Consider the following 21,248-nt stretch of genomic DNA (forward strand, 5'->3'; position numbering starts at 1 on the left):
CGTTTCACATCTGAGAGACACAAATCTGCTCATCAGAACAAGGAGCCACAGGCAAAGATAACACTCTTGAGAGTTTATTGACAATAATGAACATTATGTACAAGTGATTAACCCCCCGTGCCCAGGGTGTGCAATTACATCTTCTTAACTGTCCTAACCCTGCCGCTATGTCTTGGTGCTCCCTGGGCATCCACAGCAGAGGTGGAGGCAGCCTGCTGACTGTGACACCCTGTCTGAACTTGGCGGGCATCCTCTGGAGAACCAAGACCCTAGAGGGCCCCGGCCTGCTTTTGAGGTCCTGCTGCCTGGCAGGGGCACCCGCCTCGAGCCGGACGCTCCTGGAGTCACCTGGATGGATGGCCCAGGGTATGCACCTGTGAATCCTCCTCCCTATGGATGCCCAAGGGCCCCTGGCTGAGTCCTTGAGGATAAGGGAAAGCTGGAGTGAGATTGAGCTGCCCTGCACCCATCTCACGTCAGCAATGGAGTTCAGCCCACGCAGCAGTGCAGCAGCAATGTCCTGGACCAAGGTCTCCATGGCAGCCACCATCCTGCCAGTGTTGATCTCGGTGTGTTGGCATACCAGCGCTATCACCTCAGACTGAAGGTGGATGGACTTCTCCATCTTGCCTTGCAATCTGAGGGATGAATTGGTCATCCCTTCCTGATGTTCCCGAGATTGCCTTTGCAGCTCCAACAACTGTGACATGAGTGAGTCCCGAGGCTCCTCATCTGACTCGGACTTGGCATATTTCTGGCCTCCAGCAGCCCTCTGAGTGCCGGGGACCTGGGAAGTCCCGGCCTCCGCCTGCTGTGGATCAGACAATGCGATGTGCTCACCAGATTGTGATCCCGAGACTACTCTAAAGCTAGGTCCCACCGAGGCGTGTGTCTCTGCACTGGTGAAGGGTGTGGGTGAGCGCTGTGACGGGACTTCAGGGAGGGTGCCTCCAGATTCCTCTTCAGGGGTTTCTTTTGGGGATTGATTGGAGGCCCTGGGTCATGGACCCCCCTCGGCTGCTTCCAAGATGTGCCTGCAAAAGCAAGAAGGGATAATTGGTGCATGGCCTGGCACTGCGGAACAGGGGAACTAACTCACATCATGGTTGTCTGATGGATGTTGCACTGCTGGACCCTCACTTGGTAGACCAGCGCCAGCCTCACTGTCAGCACAGGACCGGTCCCGGTCATCGCCGGCCAGCTGGATGGCTCTGTTTTCAAAGTCTGTGAGGACCTTGATTTCGGGCATTACTCCACCAGTCTACAACCTTTGCCTCTATTGTGTGCCAGCTTGTCCTGCATGGGCATAGATGGAGAGAGTGTAAGCAGGACTCCTGCCAGCCCAGGTAACAAGGGTGCCTGACATGTATATGGGTGGCGAGTGGTGCCATAGATGGGATGAGGACACGATCCACAGGGCAAATGAAGGTGTGTGTGAGAGAGTGAATGGTGATGCCCCTTGAACTGGCAGTGAGTGCGGGCCCTGTGGGTGTGTGATGGGTTTGTGAGTGTGTGAGCTGGGAGTGATGAGAAGAGTGACTTACCCTGGCAGAACAGAGGAGATCATTTAACCTCTTTCGGCACTGGATGGCTGCCCTCTTTTGCAGGGCGTTGGCGCTGACGAGCGTTGCCACTACCCCCGGCATGCTGGATTAGTGACCTTGATTGCTAGTCTTCGGCTAGAATGGGGGTAGAGGACATCATGCTGAGCCTCCACTGCGTCCAGTAGGCACTTCAGGGAGGCGTCGCTAAATCTGACAGCACGTTTCCTTCCTTTGGCAACCTTCAGTCCCAGCAGCTTCCTATTCTTTGAAGAGTGCTAGCTCTGTGCAGGGGTGGCCTTTAAGTATTGCGCCCAGTTTACTGAAGGCCTATTGTGACGGTGGATCAGGCAAATCAGAGGCTGCCCCACCAGCAACCCGGCGTGTTTCCCAGGAGTGAATTATTAATGATGTGGGATACGCCAGGAAGAGGACGATATGGTGTGAAAAGCCACCATTACTTTTTCCTGCTCGCTACTGTGCTTAGTCTGGAATCTGGGGTGATTCCACCCTATGTTTTAAGCAGGTAACCAATAATACTCAATACCCAATGACAATAACAGCCTGACCTGTGTGTGCACATCTGGGGAAAGAGGGTTAGCTTTTTCCTATTCAGTTGGGTTTTTACAGTCACTGCCTCTTCTGTGCATATTCACTTATTCGCTAATCTAATTAATGACCTTTTGCTCATATTTCACTGTTTATTGTTTCACCGAAACCACCTCTATCTACCATCCTTTGAGTAGCTCTTCTTCTGCAGTTGTTCCAGAGGGATCTAGGTGTTCTAGGACATGAGTTACAAAAAGTTAGTATGCAGGTACAGCAAGTAATTAAGAAAGCTAATGGAATGCTCTCCTTTATTACAAGAGGGATCGAACATAAAAGTAAAGATGTTATGCTTCAGTTATACAGGCATTGATGAGACTGCACCTCGAATACTGTGTGCAGTTTTGGACTCCTGATTTAAGGAAGGTTGTAAATGCACTGGAGGCAGCTCAGAGGAGGTTTACTAGATTGATACCTGGAATGAGTGGGTTGTCTTATGAGGAAAGGTTGGACAGACCGGGCTTGTTTCCACTGGAGTTTAGAAGAGTGAGGGGTGATTTGATTGAAGTTTACAAGATCCTGAACGGCCTTAACAAGGTGGACATGGAAAGGATGTTTCCTCTTGTGGGTGAGTCCAGAACTAGGGGGCAGTGTTTTAAAATTAGGGGTCGCCCTTTTAGGACAGAAATGAGGAGAAATGTTTTCTCTCAGAGGGTTGTGCGACTTTGGAACTCTCAGCCTCAGAAGGTGGTGGGGGCGGGGTCATTGATTATTTTTAATGTCGAGGTAGATAAATTCTTGTTAGACAAGGGAATCAAAGGTTATCGGGGTTAGATGGGAATGTGAAAATCGAAACACAAGATCAGCCATGACCTTATTGAATGGTGGAACAGGCTCGAGGGGCCGAATAGTCTACTCCTGTTCCTATTTCTTATGTTCTTATGCTTACCCATTAAGTGCCTCTCCATTGATTTAATCAGCACTTCGGACTCCATTTTTAACAGTAGTTTTATATTTCACTTTCCTGGTGTTGCTCAGCCCTTGTAAGTGTCTGTTTTCCAACGTGTCCCTTTCTGGTGAATGAATTTTGTCAACAAAGTGTTAGGTTGTTTTTTTTTCAGATCCTCCCCAGCTCCTGTGTTTGTGTTCCATTATTTTGGTAACTGTTTTCTTTTCCTCTTTTATCCCATGAATGTAGAGTCACCTCCACCCTTGTTATTTTTGCTGAAATCTTTTCGGACCCTCCATTTTTTCTTAAGTTAAATTCTATTTTAATGAATTGGCATCATTTTACTCAGTATAATAGACACTTTCTTTTTTACCTGCCTACTGGGCACTTCTGCACTGAGAGGACAGATAGCTGTCTATCTGCTGGAAAACTACCCTCAATATCCTTCTCTAACAACTGGCTAAGCATAGCAGAGCTCAGCATGGGGAAATATATCTCCTTTCTAATTGTCCCATCTACCTGCTGGCTGCATACAGTAGGGGTTGGAGCACGATCAGAAAGCAACTTGAACAGGGCTGTAATCCATGTCCACCCTTGAGAACTGTGAGACAATAGAATCATAAAATGATATAGCACAGGAGGCCATTCAGCCCATTTTGGCTGTACAGCTCCTTGGCCCAATTCATCCCACTCCTCCTGTTCTTTCCCCAGGGTCCTGTCAATCTTTTCCCTTCAAGTATTCATCTAATTTCCCTTTGAAATTTACTATTGAACCTGCTTTCATCGCCCTTTCAGGCAGAACATTCCAGATCACAGCAACTCAAAGAATGTTCTCTTGTGTCATCTCTGATTTTTTTTCCAATCACCTTAAATGTGTGCCCGATTATTTGGTGTGGCTGAACAGATGAATGAAGTAATGTTTTGCCGATATTCTCTTTCACTGACAAAAGAACTGCACAAACAATTGTGATAATTGATAATAAATTAAATAGTAAGGCCAGTGGATTTTCCAATTCATTGCAGGAAGGCTCTGATCTCGTTCAAGACCTCCTTGCCCTAGAATCTACCACTGCTCACCCCCACACCCCCTGGTTTTCAGGGACGATACTAAATGTAGCTCTCCAACCCCCACTCACACACCACCCTCTTGTTTGCATGTGATCATATCTTCAGTTGGTCTCTTCATCTATTCACTGCTTTAAAAAGATTTTTTTAAATAAGAGACACAGATGGTATATTATTGAGGATGTTGTGTGACTCACTGTTTTATGTTGTATGTGACAGATTGATGATGACCATGTGACACAGATGGATTTGGAAAACAGTTTAATCATGACATGGAAAGATGTTCAGGTGTGTGGTAAATCAAATCTCTTTAAAAGGTGATGAATGATCAACATCTTCACCTTGACAGATTCCAGGATCACAGCTTCAGAAGGTGATAAGTCCTGTTTGACACACAGATTTGAAAGAGTACAGCAGGCTCCAGCTGATCTCTGACAAAAGCTGAACAAGATGATAACAACAACTTGCATTTATATAACACCTTTAATGTCGTAAAATGTCCCAAGAAGCTTTACCAGGAACATTACCATACGAAAATTTGCCACCAAAACATGTTAAAAAAATCATTGGCACAGATGACCGAAAGCTTGGCCAAAAACTCCTATCCAGGGATTCCATTGCAGTGACCTCGAGTCCACTTTGCTAAAGTGGTTCCTGACTCCAGCCCTATTAGACTCCGTAAAGAGAGTTAAGAATTGTTGAAAGGGGGGATAAGGTTTTGACATGAAAGGGTAAAGCAAGCTGCTTGGGGGAGATGTGAGAGTTCAACTTGAGGTGAGAGGTGGTAGGGAGGGCACAAGTGCTGGTGGATGAAAAACGACTAAGGGTGGAGCTGGGTTATGTTGTGACCATCACATAGCCTGGGAAGTGGCCATGTTGAACAAGGATCTCAAGAAGTGGGGAGAATAATCATCCTCTAATGAAAATGAGAAAGGAATTGTTATAATATTGTTCTATTTACAGACAGAATGGTTTAATTGGACTGTGATAGAATCTTTTCAGATAGCATGCTGGCCATAGTAATCCTTATTTCAGCCCAGTGCTTCCTTGGGGTTACCATAGTTATATATTCATTGGGAATGGGAAGTCTGGATAAATTGACCTCTCAGATTGATGTGTGGGAGTTACAGAGAGTATATTTTTCCTGTTTGGTTTACAGCTTTCCCAGGCTGGTGATCTGATCATGGAGGTATATGTTGAGACAAAGATGACAGACTGTTGCATTACACTCAAGGTGAGTTTGAAATGTGTGAGAGAAATCCTTCAGTTCCCAGGAGCAACCAGCAGGTTTTTCGGCAAAAGATTCTCGGTGCGAGCAAGAGTGGCACGAGCACTTTTTGTGATTCACTCCTTTTTAGTGCAATTTTCTGCATTCCTGTTACCCCATATAGCTTGTTAAACAAAAAATGTAAAAGCAATAAGGTTAAAACAGAAGAAGTTGAATTCCTGTGTGGCATATTGCAGGGTTCAAATATGAGGCAACACAAGTCATTACTGAGGAAGCATTAGAGAAATCTGATGGAACTTTATTATATTTTTGGGTGAAATAGATATTGAGATAAACAACCAGAGAATCAAAGTAGACAAGCTAAATGAGATGCATTTGTGTAGAGAGGATGAAGAAGTTTGGCCAACAGCTAGGTACATGGAGATTTTTCCTGTTTAAAGAATTCCTTATGTTACAGAGTAAAGTGATAGGTCTGTTACTTGCTTTCACAGCGAGCCATTATATTTTATTCATTCACAGAATGTGGGCTTCACTGGCTGGGCCAGCATTTATTGCCCATCCCTAATTGCCCTTGAGAGGGTGGTGGTGAGCTGCCTTCTTGAACCGCTGCAGTTCATGTGCTGTAGGTACACCCACAGTGCTGTTAGGGAGGGAGTTCCAGGATTTTGACCCAGTGACAGTGAAGGAACAGCGATATATTTCTAAGTCGGGATGGTGAGTGACTTGGAGGGGAACTTCCAGGTGGTGGTGTTCCCATCTATCTGCTGCCCTTGTCCTTCTAGATGGTAGTGGTCGTGGGTTTGGGAGGTGCTGTCTAAGGAGCCTTGGTGAATTCCTGTGGTGCATCTTGTAGATGGTACACACTGCTGCTACTGTGCATCGATGGTGGAGGGAGTGAATGTTTGCGGATGTGGTGCCAATCAAGTGGCTGCTTTGTCCTCGATGGTGTTGAGCTTCTTGAGTGTTGTGGGAGCTGCACTCATCCAGGCAAGTAGGGAGTATTCCATCACACTCCTTACTTGTGCCTTATAGATGGTGGACAGGCTTTGGGGAATCAAGATGGGAGTTACTCATAGCAGGATTCCCAGCCTCTGACCTGTTCTTGTAGCCACAGTCTTTATATGGCTAGTCCAGTTCAGTTTCTGGCCAATGGTAACCCCCAGGATGTTGACAGTGGGGGATTCAGTGATGGTAATGCCATTGAACATTGAGGGGCAATGGTTAGATTCTCTCTTGTTGGAGATGGTCATTGCCTGGCACTTGTGTGGCACGAATGTTACTTGCCACTTGTCAGCCCAAGCCTGGATATTGTCTTGCAGATTGGACATAGACTGCTTCAGTATCTGAGGAGTTGCGAATGGTGCTGAACATTGTGCAATCATCAGCGAACATCCCCACTTCTGACCTTATGGTGGAAGGAAGGTCATTGATGAAGCAGCTGAAGATGGTTGGGCCTAGGACACTACCCTGAGGAACTCCTGCAGTGATGTCTTGGAGCTGAGATGACTGACCTCATCTCCACAACCATCTCCCTTTGAGCTAGTTATGACTTTGTCCTTAGCTGCACCATCACCATAGGCTAGTACAGTGATTATGTCGCTGGATTATTAATGCAGATACATGAGTTCAATTCCAGCCATGGCAGCTGGAGTATTTAAATTCAGTTAACTAAATAAATGCAAAATTAAAAACTAAGATCAGTAATGGTGACCATGAAATTACTGGATGGTGTAGCCATCTGATTCACTAATGTCCTTTAGGGTAGGAAATCTGCCATCCTTACCCAATCTGGTCTACATGTGACTCCAGACCAACAGCAATGTGGTTGACTCTTGTCCTTTGAAATGGCTGAACAAACCACTCAGGCTATGTTTGCTGATGCCACAACTACAGGGGTGCAAACCCCACTCCTGCACTGACAGCAATATCCCAGGCAGCTGCCTGCATCAAAGATGGCACAGACCAAACTCAGCCAGAAAAAATTACACCTTGAACTGGAAACTGAAAACAATGCTGTATCCCCTTCTCTAAAAAAAAGACAACCTGTTTTTTAATAAAACTGATATATATTTAAGCAGATTAAGCATCAGATAATTATTGCAGGAGATTGAGACAATTCCTGAGATAACCTTTTCAAGATGTGACTGTAATGCTCCAGAGAGCAGCACTTTTCTGATCTGGAAGATATTTTGACAATTTAAATGGACAATGCGCTATTTTACTCTATCTATTCCATGCTGTATCTTTCCCGGGGAGTATGTGATGGGACAATGTACAGAGCAGTTTCTTCTGTATCTAGCCAGTGCTGCAAGTGCAGGAGAGAGGCAGCAAGTGAGGGGTGAGCAGGAGGTGGCGAGGACATGAGAGGGGTGAGCTGGAGGCAGTGAGTAGGAGGCAGCGAATGAGGCAACGATTATTCAGTTCGGTGACAGACTGGATGGCACAGGAGTAAACCAGTAGTGCCATCCAACAATGACATCAGCGATGGGAAAAATGGCACAAACGTTAGCAACACAGTGGGTGCCAAATGGGCAGGTGAAAATGTTCCTGTTCAACATCAGGAATTACATGGAACAAAAAATTAAAAAGACATGAATAATGGATCTTCATCATTACTGTCATCTTAGATTGTGGGACTTTAGCATCACAGTCTCTGTGGTTTGTTAACATTGGAATGTCATTTCTGATAACACACCTACGCTTACAGGTATCACCTACAATGACATCAGAGGAACTGACAAATCAGGTGCTCGATATGAAGAACATATTAGCTGGAGAAAAAGACATCTGGGTTACCTTTGAAGCTATTGAAAATGGTGAATTAGGTGAGTGGGTAATTCTTTTCACTGGGTGAGTGGGTGAATAGACATAGAAACATAGAAACTAGGAGCAAGAGTAGGCCATTCGGCCCTTCGAGCCTGCTCCACCATTCAATATGATCATGGCTGATCCTCTATCTCAACGCCATACTCCTGCTCTCTCCCCATATCCCTTGATGCCTTTATAGTCCAGAAATCTATCTATTTCCTTCTTAAATATATTCAGTGACTTGGCCCCCACAGCCTCTGTGGTAGAGAATTCCACAGGTTCACCACCCTCTGAGTGAAGAGGTTTCTCCTTATCTCAGTCCTAAATGGTCTACCCCGTATCCTGAGAATGTGGACCCTTGTTCTAGACCCCCCAACCAGAGGAAACATCATCCCCGCATCCAGCCTGTCCAGCCCTGTCAGGATTTTAAACATTTCAATGAGATCTCCTCTCATTCTTTTAAACTCCAGTGAACACAGGCCTAGTCGGCCAATCTCTCCTCATACGACAATCCTGCCATCCCAGGAATCAGTCTTATAAACCTTCACTGCACTCCCTCTATGGCAAGTATATCCTTTCTTAGGTAAGGAAACTGAAACTGCACACAATACTCCAGGTGTGTGGTCTCACCAAGGCCCTGTACAGCTGCAGTAAGACATCCTTGCTCCTGTACTCAAGTCCTCTCACAATGAAGGCCAACATACCATTTGCCTTCTTAACTGCTTGCTGCACATGCATGCTTGCTTTCAGTGATTGGTGTACAAGGACACCCAGGTCCCTTTGTACATCAACATTTCTCAATCTATTGCCATTTAAACAATAATCTATCATTCTGTTTTTCCTACCAAAGTGGATAACTTCACACTTATCCATGTTATACTGCATCTGCCATGTATTTGCCCACTCACTCAACCTGTCTAAATCGCCTTGAAGCCTCTTAACACCCTCCCCATCGCTCACATTCCTACCAGTTTTGTGTCATCAGCAAACTTGGAAATATTACATTTGGTTCCCTCATCCAAATCATTGATATATATTGTGAATAGTTGGGACCCAAGCACTGATCCCTGCGGTGCCCCACTAGTCACTGCCTGCCATTCCGAAAAAGACCCATTTATTCTTACTCTCAGTTTCCTGTCTGCTAATCAATTCTCAATCCATGCCAATATATTACCCCCAATCCCATGTGTTTTAATTTTACTCACTAACCTCTTATGTGGGACTTTATCAAAAGCTTTCTGAAAATGCAAATACACCACATCCACTGGTTCTCCCTTATCTATTCTGCTAGTTACATCCTCAAAGAACTCCAGTAGGTTTGTCAAACATGATTTCTCTTTCATAAATCCATGTTGACTTTGTCTAATCCCGCTGATATTTTCTGTTATCACATCCTTTATAATAGACTCTAGCATTTTCCCTACTGCTGAAGTTAAGCTAACCCGTCTGTAATTCACCATTTTCTCCCTCCCTCCTTTTTCAAGCAGTTGAGTTACATTTTCCGCCCTCCAATCTGCCGGGACTGTTCCAGAATCTTCAGAATTTTGGAGGGTGACAACCAACACACCCACTATTTCCGTGGCCACCTCCTTTAGTGCCCTGAGATGTAGGTTATCGGGCTCTAGGGATTTATCAGCTTTCAGTCCCACTAATTCCTCCAGCACTATTGTTTTAATAATACTAATTTCTTTCAATTCCTCCTTCTCATTGGACCCTTGGTTCCCTAGTATTTCTGGAAAGTTATTTATATCTTCCTCCATGAAGACAGAACCAAAGTAGTTGTTTAATTGCTTGGTTTTCTATTATAAATTCTCCCATTTCAGTCTGTAAGGGACCTACATTTGTCTTCACTAATCCTTTTCTTTTTACATACTTTTAGAAGCTTTTACAGTCTGCTTTTATGTTCCTTGTAAGTTTACTCTCATACTCTGTTTTTCCCTTTTAATCAATCCCTTGTTCCTCCTTTGCTGAATTCTAAACTGCTTGCAGTCCTCAGGCTTGCTACTCTTTCTAGCAACTTTACATGATTCTGCTTTGGATCTAATACTACCCTTAATTTCTTTTGTTAGTCATGGTTGGGCCACTTTTCCTGTTGTGCTTTTTGCATCAGAAAGGAATATATAAGTGTTGCAATGCATACATTTGTTCCTTAAACATTAGCTATTGTCTATCTACCATCATGCCTTTTAATGAAGTTCCCCAATCTATCTTAGCCAACTCACACCTCATGCCTTCATTAGGATAGAAAATTAGGATAGGATCCTAAATCTTAACAAAAAGGAAGCTACGAAGGCATGAGGTGTGAGAATTCCATCATGTTATGGTCAGTGGGTGAGTGTGTGAATCTTTTCATTGGGTGAATGGCTTCATAAACCATTTCTGTTCACTTCAGAATGATGGACTCCTGTCTTGATGTTGTTTTCAATGTTGGTTTGTGGAAACTGTATAATCACAACAGGTTTACAGTATCTGACCTACATACTAGGTAGCTCAATAATGTTTCCTGATCTCCACAGAACGCCCTCTCCACCCAAAGGAAAAGGTTCTGGAACAAGCTCTCCAATGGTGTAAACTAGCAGAGCCCAGCTCAGCCTATCTGGTCGTGAAGAAACTCCCAGCAGGAGAAGGAGGAAATCTTTACTCAGGTAAAGACTCATTACAACCATGGCATAAAAGTGAGACACAGAGTGCACAACCTATACAGCTGTGAAGAAGCAGCAAACGTCAGGCCTACTCTGCATGCAGCCTGGAAGCCTGCTCAGGGTCCAAAATTTTAAAAAAAACTGACTTGTGTGCACTGTGTTGTCTCATTTCACCTAATGCTGCACTTTTGCTTAAATAATGTTTGCTGTGCTGATCAGTGATAACAAAACTGATGCGGTGAAATTCAACTTTAGCAGAGATGCAAAACAGGAATGGAAAAATCAAGCAAAGTGCATGATAAATGGACAATCCACAGTCACCTCTGCTGAGGATGCATTTCACTCTGATTGTGGGTAAAATAGGCTTTTGTTCTATTCAGTCAAATCTCATTGATAAACATATACCAAGTAGTCGTTTGGTAGGAGAGAACTTGAGTATTGCTGAAGAAAGAGACGTCTAAGCTTTGTGATGCATACACATAACAGGCACATAACATTCCTGTCAAGTTTGTTCATATTAATTCCCATTTACATCAAATGAAATATAAACCTTGTTGAACTTGGTGTATTCTCGTATGAGAATAACTGTCTAGCCCCCAGAGAAAACATTGTTTGGCAGACAGTTCAGGCTCACTGATCTCTGTGATGAATTTCACAATCATTATTGATACAAGTTAAGTGGTTTCAAGGGATTATGGTTTGTGGTTTTTGAAACTTCAAAGGGCCTGGGTGATTGACATTTTTATATGTTTGCAGTCCAGACATTTTTTTTCAAGCATTGGAGAAAGTTATCAATGGATTATTTTTCTTACAAAGCTATTTTTTTTTGCACATCCCACTACACACTATGGGATTCATTGTTTCTCGAAAGTGTGCTGGTATGATCCCAGCTGATGTCAAAGAACAAAGAAAAGTACAGCACAGGAACAGGCCCTTCGGCACTCCAAGCCTGCGCCGATCATATTGTTCATCAACTAAAACTTTTTGCACTTCCGGGGTCCACATCCCTCTATTCCCATCCTATTCATGTATTTGTCAAGCTGCCTCTTAAACACCACTATCGTACCTGCTTCCACCACCTCCTCTGGCAGCGAATTCCAGACACTCACTACCCTCTGCGTAAAAAACTTGCCCCGCACATCTCCTCTATAGTTTTCTCCTGAACTAGATATTCGTGACAGGTAATGGTAGAATCCCTTTGTGATCTGAATGTTATTTGTGTATTTCTTAAATCTCTCTGACAGTCGAGTTACTATTAGCTGAGTTAGGACTTTACACAAATCATTAAATGTTTTTTCCCCCAGTAAGGCGGACATACAAAATGACAGATAAAATCAGTTTCATTTGTTTGCATTTAAAGCTAGCCTTCACATTGTAATATAAAGAAAACAAATAAGCTTTGTTGTCCCAACTCAGAATGCTATCTTCCTTAATTTTGTGTTTTAATGCACAAACCCAACTGGTATGTGAGGAACTCATTCCCTGTTTTGATTTTTTAAATATTTGACAGCAAATAAAAGTGACACTCCAAAGTGCGGGGTCTTGAAGTGTCGAGAGGAACCACCAAAACTTCTGTCGGGAAACAAGTTCCATGAACGGTATTTTGTTCTACGAGATCGTAAGCTGCTTCTTTTTAAGGATAAAAAGGTAAACTGTCGAGCATTATTTCTGACATGAGGATGTGAACAAATTGGTCTCATTACTGACTAGAGGAGTTCCGCAGGGGTCAGTGTTGGGACCACAACTTTTCACTTTATACATTAATGATCTAGATGAAGGAACTGAGGGCAACCTGGCTAAGTTTGCAGATAATACAAAGATAGGTGGAGGGACAGGTAGTATTGAGGAGGCGGGGAGGCTGCAGAAGGATTTGGACAGGTTAGGAGAATGGGCAAAGAAGTGGCAGATGGAATACAACGTGGGGAAGTGTAAGGTAAGAAGAATAGAGGCATGGACTATTTTCTAAATGGGGAGAGAATTCAGAAATCTGGAGTGCAAAGGGACTTGGGAGTCGTAGTCCAGGATTCTCTTAAGGTTAACTTGCAGGTTGAGTCGGTGGTTAGGAAGGCAAATGCAATGTTGGCATTTATTTTGAGAGGACTAGAATATAAAAGCAGGGATGTGCTGCTGAGGCTTTATAAGGCTCTGGTCAGAACACATTTAGAATATTGTGAACAATTTTGGGCCCCGTACCTCAGGAAGAATGTTCTGGCCCTGGAGAGGGTCCAGAGGAGGTTCACAAGAACGATCCCAGGAATGAAAGGCTTAACATATGAGGAACGTTTGAGGATTCTGGGTCTATACTCGATGGAGTTTAGAAGGATGAGGGGGGGATCTGATTGAAACTTACAGAATACTGAAAGGCCTGGATAGAGTGGACGTGGGGAAGATGTTTCCATTAGTAGGAGAGACTAGGACCCGAGGGCGCAGCCTCAGAGTAAAGGGAAGACCTTTTAGAACAGAGAAGAGGAGAAACTTCTTTAGCCAGAGAGTGGTGAATCTATGGAATTCATTTCCACAGAAGGCTGTGGAGGCCAGGTCATTGAGTGTATTTAAGACCGAGATAGATAGGTTCTTGATTGGTAAGGGGATCAAAGGTTACGGGGAGAAGGTGCGAGAATGTGGTTGAGAAACCTATCAGCCATGATTGAATGGCGGAGCAGACTCGATGGGCCGAATGGCCTAATTTCTGCTCCTATGTCTTATGGTCTTATTACAGCGTAGAGCCTGTGATGGGAACAATGCCCATGTTAGTAAGTTGTTCCTTGTGTTTATCTGTGGAAGGAATAACACGCAAGATTCTAAAAAATCTAAGACCTATAATTATTTGAATCCTCTGTCAGCAGGATGTTCTGAATGTTCTCTCGATTTACCCAATCTCCTTTAGCTAGGCAGTTGGGTGATAGAATGAATTTGCACAGTCAGCTAGATGGACATTTACTCACTGAATTGAGTGATTACTTCAATACAATTTGCCAGAATATATCTGGTTTCAGGCGGTAGGGTGGGAATGGGGTTGGGGGGGTGGCGACTGGGAATTGAGATGTTAGTGATAAATATTTTCTGAAGGAATATTACACAGGCAACTACATTTAATTAAAAACATGTTAGTTACCCATGGCTCAGAGGAATAGTCGCCATCAGTCAGATAGATCCAGAAGGTGCCAGTTTTGATCCCATGGCCCATACTGAATTAATTGATCTCAGCTGAGACAGGGAAATAGCCATAGAGCCCTTAAGCTGAGAGGAGAATATCACAGAGCTGTAACCCCTGATCAACCTCCCTAGTGGATAGATTGGAGAAGTTGGAACTTTTTTCCTTGGAGAAGAGAAGGTTGAGAGGAGATTTGATAGAGGTGTTCAAAATGATGAGGGGTCTGGACAGAGTAGAGTCATAGAGTTGGCGACAGTGGCCAGTTCCTCAATTTGAGGATAGCATCTACTCAGGGTTGCGAGTTTCTGCCTGAGGTTGTCATGGGACTTGAACAGACCAATTCTCAACCTGTAGATCTTTGGGCACATGAAGCAGGACGTCCCATGAGGGAATGGGATCCAGAATGTAGGATTTGCTTCCTTTTCTTTCCTTCTCCACCACTGCTCTGCCTCACCATTAAGACGTTGGGACTCAAAGCCTGATACAGCTTGATTGACAAGTTAGCATGATTCTAAAAGATTTATCGCAACTTCATCCCAGTCATTAATATCAATGCTATTGCACTTCAAGGAGAGTTTCAGAATGTCTTTGAAGCGGTTTCTTTGTCCTCCCCTGGAATTTTAGCCATTTGAGAGTTGAGAAAACAGGATCTGGAGGGGAAGATGACATTTGGCCATCTGGACACAGTGCTTAGCCCATTGTAGTTGATTTTTCAGGAGTTTTGTCTGAATGCTTGTGGAGCTGGCTTCAAAAAGGACAACAGCATTTGTTTGAATGTCCTTCCATTGAAACCGAAGGATGTGGCAGAGGCATTGCTGATGGATTTTCTCTAGCACTCTTAAATGTCTCTGACACACAGCCCAGATCTCACAGCAAGACAGGAGTTTGGTGATAACAATTTTTTTTGACTTGTGGAAATCTTTGCGTCAAACACTCGCTGCCATAGTTTGTAGAAGGTTGAGCTGGCGCAACTGATCTGGTGTTGGATCGCTTTATCAATAATGGCTTTTTGAGAGAGGTGGCTGCCAAAGTATGGGAAGTGCTCAACATATTCCATCCTTCAATGTATATGGGAGGTAGAATATTTGGCTGACCAGATGTGTTTTTTTGTTTGGCAACATTCAAGGCCAGGCCGAGTTTCTTGTACGCAGAATTGAAGAGATGAAGTGGGGCTTGCACACCTGGTGCAGAGCGAGCAACAGCACTGCAATAATCTACAAACTGTAGATCATGTATATCCATGGTGGTCAGTTTAGTTTTGGGACAGAGGCAAGTGAGGTTAAAGAGGTTTCCATCTACATGGTATTTAATGCTGACATCAGAGGGCAGTTGATCTTTGATGAGTGACTCGCCAATACCAGGTGGTGGACATTCAAATCACTGGAGCACAACCCACAGAGCCTCGCAATTTAATGAGTCAAATGCTTTGATCAGGTTAATGAATACAAGGAAGAGTTCCTAGTGTTGTTCTCGATAATTTTCTTGGATTTTCTTGACAACAAAGACCATGTCAGAGATTCCTTTGGAAGTTCTAAAGCCACACTATCTCTGGGAGGATTCCCTCAGCCACAGGAATCAGAAGAACGTGTGTCAGAATTTTCCCTCCCATGGACAAGAGGGAAATACTTTGGTAATTTCCACAGCATGATTTTTCTCCTTTCTGAAGATAGTTTCTGAAGATTGTCACATTCCTGAGGTCGAGGAGGAGTTCCTTTTCCTCCCAAATCCATAGAATGAGTGCATGGAGTCTCCCTGTGAGCAAAACTACGCCAGCTTTGAAGAGTACAGCTGAAGTACCACTGGGGCTATAGTCTTTGTCATTTTTCATTATTTGATTGCTTATTGCGGCTCTTCCATCGATGGTGGTTCACCCCTGGATTCTACCACAGGAAACTGGGGGAAAGCCTGGAGAGTGTCAGCTATCAATGCAGAGTTTCTTTTCTATTTTCTTTCACAGGACATGGGCATCACTGGCTAGGCCAGCATTCATAGCTGAGATGTTGAAAATGTTCTTTCCAATGTTGATGGATGACATTGTCATCGTTGCGAAGAACATGCCATCCTGTGAGTGAAGAGGATTTTGTCAATTTGACTTCGGTCTGTAGATTGCCCTGGTGGCTTCAAAAGGCTTCACATGTCATGATGGTCCACCACCACCTGGAGCTCCCCTCCAAGCCGCTCACCATCCTGACTTGGAAATATATCGTCGTTCCTTCATTGTCGCTGGGTCAAAATCCTGGAACTCCCTCCCTAACAGCACTGTGGGTGTACCTACACCAAATAGACTGCAGCAGCTCAAGAAGGCAGCTCACCACCACCTTCTCAAGGGCAATTCAGGATGGGCAATAAATGCTGACCCAGCCAGTGACACCCACATCCCGTGAATGAATAAAAAAAAGCAGTCAGCATATTGTTGGATCTCTCAGGCTTTCTCTTCCCACCCCCTGTCCTTTATCTTATGGATTTGTCTTTGGGCATCAGCTTTGATCTATTGGAATGCTGCCTTCTTTACTTGTGACCTTGGATTGTTTGCCAGGCACTGAAGGCTGCTCATTTTTGATGCAGGAGGCCACATATTCGAGCAGCATTTTCGTCAAATCAGTCTTGGTGAGAGCAATGCTGAACTCAATGGTCTGGGCACAGGAGTCTAGAAAAACTGACTTTATTTGATCCCACTGTTCCAGAATTGAATTAGATGTGTGAAGATTTTCCATATTTGTCATGAGCTGCAATTAGATAAGGGGTCTGCACAGCATAGAGGCAGAGAGTCATTTACAGCACAAAGGGGTCTTTAGTTCCATTGAGTCCATGATGCCGACTCCCCGTGCGGAATCTAGCCATCTTCACTCCCCCACACAATCCCCCTAACCCTACAGGGATACTTCCTTCAAACACTCATCTAATTTCCTTTTGAAATCATTCAGTTTCCACCACTCTCATGGGCAGTGAGTTCCAGGTCATTACCACTCTCATTCTCCCTGCATATTTTGACCAAAAGCTTCAATCTAGTCCTGTGCACCTTGATCATATCTCTCCTCTATTTCCTTTGCTCCAAGGAGAAAAATCCCAGCTTTTCCAACTTAACATTGTATCTAAAACTCCCTATCTCTGGAATCATTCTGGTAAATCTCCTCTGTTCCCTCTCAACAACCCTCACTTCTTTTTTGAAATGTGGTGGGCAGATCTGGGTGCAATACTCAATTTGGGGCCTAACCAGAACTTTATAAAGGTTCAGCATAACTTCCCTGCTTTTGTACTTAATGCCTCTATCTATGCACTACAAGATCCCCAGTCGCTTTGCTAACTACTCTCTCACTATGCCCCAGCACCTTCAAACATCTATGCAAAATGATCCGTCTGTCCCTGCACACTCTTTAAGGCTGTGCCATTAAGGCTATATTATACCTTCTGCAAAAGTGCATCACCTGACACTTGTCTGTATTAAATTCTATCTGGCAGTTTTCTGTTCATTCTGTATCCTGTCTATACCCTGCTGCAGGCAATTCACAGCCAACTAACTGAGTGAAGCCTTGGGGTTTGGTGAGGGGGGAGTTTTAAGTGTTAATTTTGTTCTTAAATGTTGCTCTTAAAATCTAATCTAGTCTGTAATTAGCAGTAACTGGAAAGTACTCCTTAAGCAGGCTAATTTATTTCTTTCTTGCAGTTTGGAAAGGGTAAACTCACTCTCTGCTGTAGGAGCTGAGTAGTTAATTAGCTAACTGATTGAATCTGGTAACTAGAGCCCCAGTTGAGTTTATTATAAATTCAGGGTTCTTTAGTGCAGCCAAGGCAAACTGAGTGACAACTTGGATTTTGGTGAGAAGGGAGCGAAGGAGTTGTTTGTTTCCCTTTCCTATCTTTCTCACCCCATAGAAATTGGTCCTTTCTCTACTCCAAAGAAAGGAGCAGTTTGGTGAGTATCTGGTAAGTGGGTAATCACAGAATCACAGAATTTTAATGGCACAGAGGAAGCCATTCAGCCCATTGTGTCTGCACCAGCTCTTCAAATGGGCATTATGACCTTGTACCATTGCCCTGCATTTTCCCTTACCCTGCACATTTTTTCTATTCAAACAATCATCTAATGCCCTCTTGAATGTCCTAATTGAACCAGCCCCCACCACACTTCCAGGCCGTGCATTCCAAACCCAAACCACTCGTTGTGTGAAAGTTTTTTCTCACGTCACATTTGCTTCTTTTACAGATCACTTTAAATCTGTGCCCTCTCGTTCTTGATCCTTTTTACAAGTGGGAACAGCTTCTCCCTATCTCCTCTGTCCAGCCTTCTCATGATTTTGAACATCTCTATCAAATCTCCTCTCAGCCTTCTTCTCTCCAAGGAGAACAGTCCCAACCCCTCCAATCTATCCTCATAGCTGAAGTTTCTCAACCCTGGAACCATTCTTGTTAACCTCTTCTGCACTCTCTCCAATGTGTTCACATCCTTCCTATAATCTGGTGCCCAGAACTATATACAATACTCCAGCTGAGGTCAAACGAGTGCCTAATATTAAGTCAGCATAACCTCCCTGCTCTTGTACTCTATGCCCCTGTTAATAAAGCCCAGGATACCATATGCTTTATTAACTGCTCTCTCCACCTGTCCTACCACCTTCAATGATCGATGCACAAATACACCCAGGTCTTTCTGCACCTGCACCCCCTTCAAAATTTCGCCCCTTATTTTACATTGTCTGTCCATGTTCTTCCTGCCAAAGTGCATCACCTCACACTTCTCCACATTAAACTTCATCTGGCACCTATCTGCCCACTCCACCAACTTGTCTCTGTCCTCTTGAAATTCCACACTGTCCTCCTCCACTGTCCTCACAGTTCACAACACTCCCAAGTTTCGTATCATCTGCAAACTTTGAAATTGCCCCCTGCACACCAAGATCTAGATCATTAATATATATCAGGAAAAACAAGGGTCCCAATACTGACCCCTGGGGAACTCCACTACAAACCTTCCTCCAGTCTGAAAAATATCCATTGACCATTACTCTCTGCTTCCTATTTTTCAGCTAATTTTGTATCCACGTTGCTACTGTCCCTTTTATTCCATAAGCAATAACTTTTCTCACAAGTGCGTTGTGTGGCATTGTGTCAAATGCCTTTTGAAAGTCCATGTACATCACATCAATAGCATTACCCTCATCGACCTTTTCTGTTACCTTTTCAAAAAAACTCCAAGTTAGTTAAACATGATTTCCCCTTTAGAAATCCATGCTGACTCTTCCTTATTGACCCATGTTTCTCCATGTGACTACTAATTCTATCCTGAATAATTATTTCTAGAACCTTACCCACCACTGAAGTTAAACTGACTGGTCTGTAATTGCTGGGCTTATCCTTACAACCTATTTTGAACAAGGGCGTAATGTTTGCAATTCTCCAGTCCTCTGGCACCAACCCTGAGTCTAGGGAAGACTGAAAGATTATGACCAGTGCACCTGCAACTTCTGCTCTCACTTCCTTTAATATCCTTAGATGTATCTCATCCGGTTCTGGTGCCTTGTCAACTTTAAGTATTGACAGTCTATTCAACACTTTCTCCTTATCAATTTTGAATCCTTAGAGTCAGAAACAGGGGAATTTATAATGGGAAACAAAGAAATGGCTGACCAACTAAATACATACTTTGGTTCTGCCTTCACAAAGGAGGACATAAATAACATACCAGAAAAGTTGGGGAGCACAGGGTTCAGTGAGAGGGAGGAACTGAAAGAAATTAGTGTTAGTAGGGAAATGGTGTTGGGGAAATTGATGGGTTTGAAGGCCGTTAAATCCCCAGGGCCTGATAATCTACATCCCAGATTACTTAAGGAAGTGGCCCTAGAAAGAGTGGATGCATTGGTGGTCATCTTCCAAGATTCTATAGACTCTGGAACAGTTCTTACAGATTGGAGGGTAGCTAATGTAACCCCACTATTTAAAAAGGGAGGTAGAGAGAAAACAGGGAATTATAGACCAGTCAGCCTGATGTTGCTAGTGGGGAAAATTCTAGAATCTATTATAAAAGATTTAATAGCTGAGCACTTGGAAAACAGTGGTAGAATCGGACAGAGGCAGCATGGATTTACGAAAGGGAAATCATGCTTGATAAATCTACTGGAATTTTTCGAGGATGTAACTAGTAGAGTTGATGAGGGGGAGCCAGTGGATGTGGTTTATTTGAACTTTCAGAAGGCTTTCAACAAAGTCCCACATATGAGATAAGCATGTGAAATTAAAGCGCATGGGATTGGGGGTAGTGTATTGAAATGGATGGAAAACTGGTTGCAGACAGGAAACAAAGAGTAGGAATAAACGGGTCTTTTTCCGAATGGCAGGCAGTGACTAATGGGGTACCACAGGGATCGGTGCTGGGACCCTAGTTATTCACAATATATATTAATGATTTAGATGAGGGAACTAAACGTAATATCTCCAACTTTGCAGATGACACAAAGCTGGGTGGGAGGATGAGCTGTGAGGAGGATGCAGAAATGCTTCAGTGTGATTTGGACAAGCTGAGTGAGTGGGCAAATGCATGGCAGATGCAGTATAATGTGGATAAATGTGAGGCTATCCAGTTTGGTAGCAAAAACAGAAATGCAGATTATTATCTGAATGGCTACAATTTGAGAGAGGGGAATGTGCAACGAGACCTGGGTGTCCTTGTACACCAGTCGCTGAAGGTAAGCATGCAGATGAAGCAGACGGTAAAGAAGGCAAATGGTATGTTGGCCTTCATAGCCAGAGGATTCGAGTACAGGAGCAGGGATGTCTTGCTGGAATTATACAAGGCCTTGGTGAGACCACACCTGGAATATTGTGTGCAGTTTTGCTCTCCTTATCTGAGGAAGGATGTACTTGCTATAGAGGGAGTGCAGCGAAGGTTTACCAGACTGATTCCTGGGATGGCAGGACTGACATATGAGGAGAGATTGAGTCGATTAGGATTATATTCGCTGGAGTTCAGAAGAATGAAGGGGGATCTCATAGCAACATATAAAATTCTAGACAGGGTGGATGCAGGAAGGATGTTCCCGATGGTGGGGGAGTCCAGAACCAGGGGTCACAGTCTGAGGATACGGATTTGACCATTTAGGACTGAGATGAGGAGAAATTTCTTCACCCAGAGAGTGGTGAACCTGTGGAATTCGTTACCACAGAAAGTAGTTGAGGCCAAAACATTGTATGTTTTCAAGAAGGAGTTAGATATAGCTCTTGGGGCGAATAGGATCAAAGGATATAGGGAGAAAGCGGGAGCAGGCTATTGAGTTGGATGATCAGCCATGATCATAATGAATGGCGGAGCAGGCTCGAAAGG

General features: G+C 43.8%; 1 protein-coding gene across 3 annotated transcripts in view; it reads left to right on the top strand.

The window, feature by feature from the left end:
• The window catches only part of arap3 (ArfGAP with RhoGAP domain, ankyrin repeat and PH domain 3), a 328,942-nt gene that overhangs the window by 249,745 nt on the left and 57,949 nt on the right, over positions 1–21,248 (top strand). For all 3 annotated transcript variants that reach the window (XM_078551238.1, XM_078551241.1, XM_078551239.1), the window contains 5 exons: positions 4,321–4,389; positions 5,261–5,335; positions 8,037–8,154; positions 10,654–10,782; positions 12,290–12,426. In XM_078551238.1, coding sequence (XP_078407364.1) covers positions 4,321–4,389; positions 5,261–5,335; positions 8,037–8,154; positions 10,654–10,782; positions 12,290–12,426 — 528 coding nt within the window. The remainder of the gene's footprint in view (positions 1–4,320; positions 4,390–5,260; positions 5,336–8,036; positions 8,155–10,653; positions 10,783–12,289; positions 12,427–21,248) is intronic.

Source organism: Cetorhinus maximus, chromosome 10 (assembly GCF_964194155.1).
Source record: "Cetorhinus maximus chromosome 10, sCetMax3.hap1.1, whole genome shotgun sequence".
NCBI lineage: Eukaryota > Metazoa > Chordata > Chondrichthyes > Lamniformes > Cetorhinidae > Cetorhinus > Cetorhinus maximus.